Source organism: Lolium perenne, chromosome 2, assembly GCF_019359855.2.
Source record: "Lolium perenne isolate Kyuss_39 chromosome 2, Kyuss_2.0, whole genome shotgun sequence".
NCBI lineage: Eukaryota > Viridiplantae > Streptophyta > Magnoliopsida > Poales > Poaceae > Lolium > Lolium perenne.
In genome coordinates, this window is record NC_067245.2 from 304,178,222 (window position 1) to 304,187,670 (window position 9,449).

Sequence of the window (9,449 nt, forward strand, 5' to 3'; positions counted from 1 at the left end):
CACTCAACAAAAACGAGACCACAGGCAGACAATTATTGTACTAGCACTGGTTTTTCTTGTTCAAACGGTCCCTGCCGTTGATATTTTTGGAACAACATTCATGTGGAGAATGTGTCATAAATAGTCACGCCCTATACGAATGTTTAGAGGAGGGGAGTGGAGCCTGACACTATGCTCGCGATATTTTGGGAGAGAGTTGTATAGGATCTTTCCATTAGCTAGGATCAACTCACAAAAAACATATTTTGAACATGCCAAAAAATCTGAAAATAATAAACAACATGCATATAGGTTGTATCTACAACTTTCAAGAAATTTCAGCTTAAAATCTGATCTACATTTGGAGAAACCAAAAAGACAAATTCTAATTTCATATTATTCACACTCAGATTTATCTTTTTTTCCCTCTAAATGTATGTCGAATTTGAAGTTGCAATTTTTTGGTGTTGCATAGATAACATAGATGTGTTGTGATTTTTTTTCAGAATTTTTGAATATGTTTTGTCTTTTTGCAAAAATTATTCTCATAGATCCTATCTAAGACCTGATCCTACATAAGTCTTCCCCGCTATATTTTGAGGGTGGCGGTACCTGTGGTGCAAGAAGGTATAAAGAGAAATGATTTGGTTCCGTACACGAAATCACTATGTTTCATGCTGGCCCGAGCGAGCGGGAGTGCATCTTGTGCGATGACACATGGCTCATGAGTTTCAGGGGCCCAAAATCTTGTAGATCCCGGCCTACATGCGACGATCCATTAGTCACACTAGAAGGCTAACGGCTCAGATAAATAGCTCGGTAGTGCGCGTGGGCTAGCATATGCATCATCACATAATAATGAATCTATCCATTAATCTATTTGTGTGCAGAGCCTGTGATACCCTAGTTAGACTCTAGAGGTAAAATCATAATTCCTCCTATCCAATTTTTTTAGAGAAATAAAGGAAGCAATACAAGGATTTCGTAACGCCTAAAAATACACTATCACAATAAATGTCAGAGATTTAGTGTAAAATTGTAGTATCTTTGTAGTAAATCTACAACATTTATTATGTATTCGATGGTACAAAACTATAGATGTGCATATCTTATTAACTTTTGTTAGATGAGAATCGACACTAGATGCCTATTGTCGCTCAACAAAGAAATAGTATGTTATCTGTGTATGCTTGAAAATAAATTCCTATAAGCGCGCACCCACAAACACCCTATTTTCCCGTCTTTATAAAACACCAAAGCGTCAAATTAGGATTTGATCCGGGTACCATGTTAACACTATCCTCTTAAGCATCTCTGAATGCTTGAAATTTAATTCCACATGTGCTTATAATATTTCTGTCAACCTGGTGTGAGTGCTAGGCTGCTAGCAGTAGCCCCATCAAAAAATAATGGTGTATCATATCACTCTAAAACATGAGAAAGTGAGACTTGAACTCGTCCATCTGTGCCGCCTGGAGCAGTGAGACCGATACCTGCACGCCTTGGCCATCGCCGGCGCGCATCATGGCCACCTGACCATCTCCGTTCATCCTGATATTCTCGGTCCGTCTTGGCTTTCCCCACCCGAAGTCGGCGATCTGGTACGCCCTGAAGCCAGGCGAGCCTGATATGTTCATCATCCGGTCTAAAGATGCCCAGAGGGCTGGGTTCATGAAATTCCACCCAGCCACTGGGTCCTCCTTCATCTTGTTGATCTCGTCCTGCACCGCCAACGTCGCAGCAGCCAAGGCACGCTCGCCGCGGAGCTCAGCTGCGGGGAGCGTCGCGGTGCACCCGGCGAGGCACACGCCTATGTAGCCCGCGTCGACGGGAGGGTCGAGGCGGTCGCGGGTGTCGGCGAAGAAGAAGAGCAGCAGATCGTCGTCGGCGGCGAACGGCTTGCAGCGGGCGTAGGACGTCCATGCCAGCGCCACAATGGCGGCGAAGGCGGATGGCGGACGAGGCAGGGGCGTGCCGTGGGCTTCGCCGAGTTGGACGATGCGCTGCTTGAGGCGCTGGATGTCCTGCGCGTCCAAGGTGAACGTCCGGCGGGTGAAGCTCGTGAGGTCTTCTCCGATGGGCGATGGCAGTGCCGCCTGCGCGCAAACGGGAACAAACAGGTACTAGCTGTCAAACGCGTCCGAGCTGTCGGCGAAGGCTACTATGAAACAGAGGAACAACAACGTAACGTACCGACGGCAAATTTGGCGCGATCTTCCGCAAGGTGCTGCTGGCTAGCTCTTGGCCACCGGGTAGCTTGACGAGGGAGCGGTCGAAAGTCGGCGTCGCCGCCGGTATCTCGCCACGGCACGCGGACGCCCACGCCTCCACGAAGGTCCAGAGCGACCGCCCGTCAGCCACGCCGTGGTGCACGGTCAGTCCGACAGCGAAGCCGCCCTGGAATCGCGTGGCCTGCACGGCGAGCACGGGGGTGGGCAGCTCGCTCATGTCCACCTCCGGCACGAGCCCCTCGAGAACGCGCACGTCGTGCTCCTCGTCGCCGGCGAGGCGGCGGATGTCGGCGTCGGACTCGGCGACGACGAACCTGACGCCGTCGGATGGGGAGCAGCTGATGCCCACCTCGCCCGTGTCCTTGAGGTGGACAAGCCTGCCGGCGAGCGGCGCGAAGGTGCGCAAAGTCGTGGCGAGGGAGGACTTGAGGGACTGGAGAATGTCGTCGAAGGGCGGCATGTCAGCGCCGTGGTACAGCAGGACGTGCTGCAGCATCGGGATGACGACCCACAGTGACTCCATCGCGGTGAGCTTGATGGGCTCCGGCGGCAGCTCGGCCGTCGCCGGCACGCCGACGTAGCTGGCGCCGATAATTCTGACTGGCGACATGGGGTAGACTGGATAGAGCAACAAGGTGTGAGATAAAAAACAAAGTTACCCGATCGCTTGGCTAAGTGGTGCAGCGCCCCTGGTTTCAGTGTGTTCGGCGCCACATGAGGATTGACAAGAATAGGATTCGAGCAAGGCTGGTGGTGCACGGCGCCTTATATTTGTCAAGAATTTACAGTAGCACACATGTTCGTCTCGTCCTCTTTTGGCAGACGTGCGGAAATAGACGATGTAATGTGGATGATGATGTAAGTGATGACTGGAACGAGTATGTAATTCAGTCGTCGGCTTATTGCAGGCCCTCATTTATGCTTCAAAATCTGTGCCATGATAAGTATCCTTGGAATATCAATCGTGATCTGACAGATTGCACTTTGTTGTTAACAAATCAAATCAAATCTGTGTCATGATTTTTTTACCCTTTGAGTTGCCGAGAATACCCCTGAAATTAACGGTGAATATAACTTAATACTACACCCTCATAAGATTAGTAAATTACATCGTAGAAGACCTCTCGCTAGAACTCCCAAACAAGGAATCGGACAATGTAGAATTCCCCACACAAATATCTTAAGGATGTGTCTATGTCTAAATTAACTGAGATTTTCTTAAGTCTCAGTTACCTCAGAAAAGTGCAACTGCAGTTTAAAGAAACACGAATTCTATTACTCTGTCGACCTCATTATGCGCTTACAGCGAGGTCACCTTTCGCGGCCGCGCGATCGCGATCGGACGGTGCGAGCGGTGCCTGTCGGTCGCCCCAGCGCCCCCAGCACGCAGATGTGGTTTGTGCTGTGGAAGAGAGTCGTTCCCCATTTTTGCTCGATTTCATCGGCGATTCGCAGCGTTGGGGGAGAGATTCGTCGGCCCCATCTGCTTCCTCGCGGTGGGGGCAGCTTCCTCCTGGCGACGGAAGCTTCGTCCCGACGGAGGACGCTTCCTCGCGGCGGCAGCTTGCTCACTGCGGCCATTTCCTTGTGCCGGCGGCCTCGTCATCGCGCCGGCGCCTACTTCCTCGCGCCGGTGGTCACTTCCTCGCGCTGGCGGCCTCATCGTCGCGCCGGCGGCCACTTCCTCGCGCCAGCGGCCGCTTCCTGCTACATCCCCATCCACCGTGTCTCTGGTTACATCCACTGTAAGGACTAAGGAACACTTTGCTTGAGGGGAAAAGATGGAAGTAGAGTATGAGTGATTTCTTGCGTGTTGTGATTAATTACTTCAGTAGGAGATAGTAGAAATTTCCTTTGCGAATCTCCTCATTCTTCGTACCTTTTCGATCTGCAAGATCTAGGCACCTGGTCGTGTAAGCTCTAGGCGGTCAGATTTGCGATTTCTACTACTATTTTTCTTGTCCTTAATGAAACCGTTGTGATTAGAGATGCTAGAATTTTAAGGCTCCCAATTTTACAAAACAAGAACTAGCTACGTCCTCTTGCAGCAATGAGAGAGAATGATGGATTAGTTACATCGCGGTGTCGCCTGTGGTATCGTTCATCCTCTGTTGAAGGCGACGTGTCCCCTGCTACATCCTTGTGTATCTGGCTTGGCTGACTCGTGGCCGTACCTGTTGCTTATTCATTAGCTTGTCCGGCTACATCTCTGCGCCCGTTAATTCTTCATTGGCTTCTCCCGCTACATTGTATCTTGCCCGCGTATCCGGCTACATCAACGCTTCCACGACCACATCTTCACTTCCTCGGCTAGATCTTTGCTTCACCGGCTGCAACCACCCAGCCCAAGCTACGTCTTCTGGTAAAGGTATGATTTCCTATCGAGGGATGTAGTAGTTGCACATGGATCTTCGCTTGAGGAGTTTTTTTTTGTGTGTTACATGTAGCAGATCTGGAACATCCTCATGAAATAAAATTTATGTAGTAGGCATGTAACACTTAAGTATGGTTACTTTTGTCTCCGTTTACATTCTCATAGTTTATTTACCGTGATAAATTTATGGTTAACTACATCTGCATTATATGTTACATGCAAACATGTGAAACTCTTGAAAAAAATGAAGTGGTAGAATATGGAAACAATCGTTAAATGGAACAATATTTATCCGGTCCGTACTTTGGAAATTAGCATCTCTTGCTGAACTTAATTGTAAATATCCCTCCAATAATTGATTTTTAGGTGCAAGTTTTTGGTAGATGGAGCACATTATAAGCTATCTTTTAAGGTACTAGGCTCTATGTAGTTCACATGGGTAAATGTGGCTACATTTACTTTCAAAGTGTTAGTAGGTGTAGCTATTTTTTAAGTACTAGGTTTTGTATTTTTCTTGCTATCTGATTTACCAGATGGAGGTCTTTTTCTCAAGAATTAATAGATGTAGCTACATTTATTTTTTGAAGTCGCTACATCTACTAACTATTGGAATACGAGCTAGTATATGTAGCTACATTACTTTTTGATATACAATATGTAGCTATATTTATCTGGAATCTGAGCCAAAAAAAGATGTAGATACATTGCTATCTATTATGTACACTTATCAATCATGCAACTTCCATCTGACGAAAAATTAGTTAAAAAGATGTAACAAAAGCCCTATAATCTTTCATATGATCCATCTGAATTACTTTGTTTTCAATTACTGTGTTCTCAAATGTCATATACAAATAGGATGTGCCATTTAGGCATGGTCATGTATACAAACAGATTTAGATTCTGATACACGGTCATCCAAATAGGTACACCTAGCAATGCATCACCATTCTTTTTTATTAAGAAGGTGCATGGTGTGATTTGCAGTCAAGAATGGCGAGTGCAGCTATAAGGCAGGCAGGGAGGAAGTTTTGCAAGACAGTCTCATCAAAGACAGAAAGTAAGTTTTAGAAAGACATGTTAAATCGATCCATCTGAGATGTATTACATCGTTGTCGACAATTGTTTGATGGATATCTGTACTTATTGAATTTTTTTTTGCCCCTAATGTGGACGAGATCCACTATGAACTATGGTGTGCTTTGTAATGTCAAACTATGATACATCCGTATTCTACACCCCTTTCCAGTTACATGTTCTTTATTTTATTTTCTTTTCTTTTTTGCAAGCACTGAATACAAATGTTTCATTACTGTTTCCACTGTGCAGCCATATATCTGCTACCAATCCTCATTATATTTCGCAGGATGTCATCGATTCCTTTTTCAAGCATGTTTACATGCTACCAGATTACTATATGTAGCTACAATAAAGGTCACTTCTCGTAGTACTAGTATACTGTCCCATCTTCTGTTTTTTCAGTTACATCAGCTGAAAAAAGTTAACAACTAGGAGCGGTAATTTAATATTTTTATCGTGTATATTTTCTAGATGTTACTTTTCATATACTGTAATCATTTTTAGTCACATCATGTTACATGTAACGGTTTAGAGTTCTGGTTTCCTCTAATTTATAGTCAATCCACAGCACCACCCTAGTTCTTTAAGAAAAGTTATCCAATGATAGGATGTGATCTATAATTAAGGTTCCAACACGCACAGATCTATATGATGTTCAGTAGATGTAACATGACATTGTTTTTTTCAGCATGTTCATATCTTAATGAATAAACAATGAAGGAGAATGAACATATCAAATTTAACTCCAGATCAGCAAAAATAATGGATGGAACTGGTAAAATTTTGTAGAGAAAAGTGGTGGAAAACTTGGACATAATCTGTTCCCAATGGAGGGGGAGATTCTGTGAAGATGTGATCTACTCCGGTCTCTTTTGATTGACTAGGATTTAGTACAACTTTATACTAAATTTGAGTCAATTAAAAAGGACCGGGGAGTAGATGTTACTTCCTTCTTCTGTTTATGTTGTCCTTTACATGGTTTTCCCTTGTTCTATGAGATTTTGGGGGTGAGAGAAGAACCAGATGTAACTCAGAAATTTCACTGTTCCGGAGAAGAAAAGGGGATCCGATGCTGGTGGTACAGCAAAATCCTATGCGTGGTAGGTAGAAAGAGGAGCATTTGGACCAATTGTTCCGTGCTTCGAGCCCTTCAATTGCTGCACACGATTAGCTCCACGAGCCAACCGGTGCTTTCTAATTCTGGAAAGCGTGAGATCCCACGCAATACTATTTATGGTAACTATACATTGGTCCGACCGACCTCGCGTTTGGTAGAAAACGAGGTCGACCTCGTTCTAGCACGGCCCTTAAAGAAAAGTGCAACTCGGTTCAGTTGCACATTTCTGGTAGAAAAGTGCAATTGCACTATTTTAACAGAAAAGTACAACTCAAGTACTTTTTTACAAGTGACTTAGACTTAAGAAAATCCCAGTTGACTGAGATATAGCAAAACCGATATCTTAAATGCGCATGTCATCTTAATTTTTGTTAGATGAGAAAATACAACACTCGATAAGTTTGGGCCCTTGATGATGATATTACAACATACATCATTCAGCCTAAACCCTGGTGCTAGCCAGTGCATTTTTTTTGTGCCATGATGGACTCTAGATCATATCAAATTTACAACATGGTGGTTGTGCCATTTTGATGACACACAAAAAAGCTATACATTAAGCTTTGTATTAGAATTTGTTTTGTGTTATGTTAGGACTCTGGCCTAAATCAGTTTGGGCCTAACCCTAGACCGGCCGACCCCCCTCCTCTCTTATATATAAACATTGTAATATTGTCTAAATCAACACAAGTTATTATTCTTCCAAACTATCATGGTATCAGACGCCTAGGTTTTCCGCACCTAGATGGCTCCGCCCACTCCGCCGACGCGTCCACTCTAGACCGCGGCCGAGGCGCGCCCCGCCGCGGGCGCCAATCTATCTTCTTCCTCTACCTCTACTCTCCACCAAAATCCACAACAAAATTCACAGCCCCCACAACTTACCCTAGCCGACACGATCGCCGACGTCTCTCTGTTCGTCCCGATCGTCCTCGATCTCTCCAAGCATAACTTTTACCATTGGCGCCACCTCTTCCATGTTCATCTCGGTCGCTGCGGCCTCCGCGATCACATCAACCTCGCCTCGACACCACGGCCCGCCGATCCACGCTGGGTCAAGGATGACCTCACCGTCATTCAATGGATCTACACCAGGATATCCACCGAGCTCTTCAACCTGGTCTCCACCGACGACGCCACGGCTGCCCAACTATGGTCCGCTCTTCAACAGCTCTTTCGGGACAACTCCGACTCGCGCGTAACGCTCTTCATATCGAGCTCCGTACCAGTACTCAAGGCGACTCCCCCGTCACCGTCTTCTGCCAACGCATCAAGGCCATCGGTGACGAACTTCGGGAACTCGGTGATCACGTCGATGACTGCACCCTCATCAACGCCCTTCTCGTCGGTCTCGGCGATCAATTTAAGACGCAAGTCGCCTTCATCCCGCTGCTAAAACCTTACCCAACTTTCGCTGAAGTGCGATCTATTTTGCAACTCGAAGCTCAAAATCAAGCTCGCAAGGCCGCACGTCCTGCGCAGGTGTTTCACACGGTGCTTCGCCCGCCCCTACTGCCTACCCCTGCTACACCACCAACGACCCCTCCTGGATGGCGTCCGAGCCCCAACTACCGTGGCAAAAATCCCGTATATCGGCCACCCGCTCCAGCGCCGACTCCTCCGCCGCGGCCACCTGCTCCTGCACCAGCTCCACCCGCGCCGAGATCACCAGCGCCGCCACCGCCCTCCGCCATGGCCCCTTGGCCACTGCAGCATGACCCATGGACGGGTTTCGTTCAGGCCTGGCTGATGCCCTGGTCGCCCCCCTCTCCATACGGCGCTCCACCGACTTACACCGGGCATTGGAGTCCCGACCTCCGCCCCTCCATCGGCGCACGTCCTCCGCAGCAGGTCTACACCGCCCAGGCTTCACCGACGTACATGATGTCACCGCAGCAATACATGGCTCCGCCGACATCGCTGCCCCACATGTACCACGCTCCTACGGCTCTTCAGTACATGCCTACGTCTCTCGCTCCATCAATCTCTCCACCAAGCTAGGACCAAGCCGCCTTCCTCGCTGCCACGATCAATTTCACACTCAACAACCATGAAGGAACGGATTGGATTTTTGATTCTAGTGCTTCCTCGCATATGTCTTCAAACATGGATTTTCTGTCAACTTGTTCCTCATATCCCTTTTCTATCATCACCATTGGCGATGGATCCTCTATTTCAATATCATGCACCGGCCACTCTTATATCATTAATCCAAACAAATTTTAAAAAATCTACCAAATTTTATCCTTCGAAATATTTTAGTTGCTCCATCGTTAATTAAAAATATCATTAATTAAAAATATAATATATGTTCTTCAATTCACCATTGACAATAATATTTCCACAGAATTTGATCCCTTTGGTTTATCTGTGAAGGATCTGAAAATGGGGGCGGTCCTCGCTCGTTACAATAGTTCGGGCGATCTCTATCCTCTCTATGGCGCACCCACCTCCACATCTCAAGCCATGATTGCCTCCGTCGACCTATGGCATCGTCATCTCGGTCACCCCAATAAAACTACCGTGGCATCCATGTTGCAAGAGTTTAGCATCCCTAGTTCTAGTTCTTCTCATGATCCCTCTGTTTGTAATGCCTGTCAATGCGGCAAACATATTAGAATACCTTTTGGCACATCAACTACATCTAGTACTTTTCCATTTGAATTAT

The 9,449-nt window shown here is 46.5% G+C and overlaps 1 protein-coding gene and 1 long non-coding RNA gene across 3 annotated transcripts; one reads left to right on the forward strand and one right to left on the reverse strand.

The window, feature by feature from the left end:
• Positions 1-1,149: 1,149 nt before the first annotated feature.
• LOC127336977 (malonyl-CoA:anthocyanidin 5-O-glucoside-6''-O-malonyltransferase) lies at positions 1,150-3,031 on the reverse strand. Its single transcript, XM_051363839.2, has 2 exons — positions 2,173-3,031; positions 1,150-2,075 (listed from the first exon to the last, which is right to left on the reverse strand). The coding sequence occupies exons 1-2, from the start codon at positions 2,818-2,820 to the stop codon at positions 1,407-1,409; spliced, it is 1,317 nt and encodes a 438-aa protein (XP_051219799.1). The 5' UTR covers positions 2,821-3,031; the 3' UTR covers positions 1,150-1,406.
• Positions 3,032-3,961: 930 nt separating this feature from the next.
• LOC127329663 (uncharacterized) lies at positions 3,962-5,820 on the forward strand. 2 transcript variants are annotated; one of them, XR_011752798.1, is made up of 2 exons: positions 3,962-4,578; positions 5,511-5,820. It is a non-coding gene; the product is annotated as an uncharacterized lncRNA (long non-coding RNA). The 2 variants fall into 2 exon arrangements; XR_011752799.1 differs by having other exon boundaries at positions 3,962-4,572.
• Positions 5,821-9,449: the final 3,629 nt, after the last annotated feature.

Excerpts from the sequence above, each read along its gene's own strand:
- LOC127336977 (XM_051363839.2), bottom strand. The coding sequence starts at position 2,820 with ATGTCGCCAGTCAGAATTATCGGCGCCAGCTACGTCGGCGTGCCGGCG. Across the intron at positions 2,076-2,172 it reads TCGCGCCAAATTTGCCGTCG|GCGGCACTGCCATCGCCCAT; the intron begins GTACGTTACGTT and ends GTTTGCGCGCAG.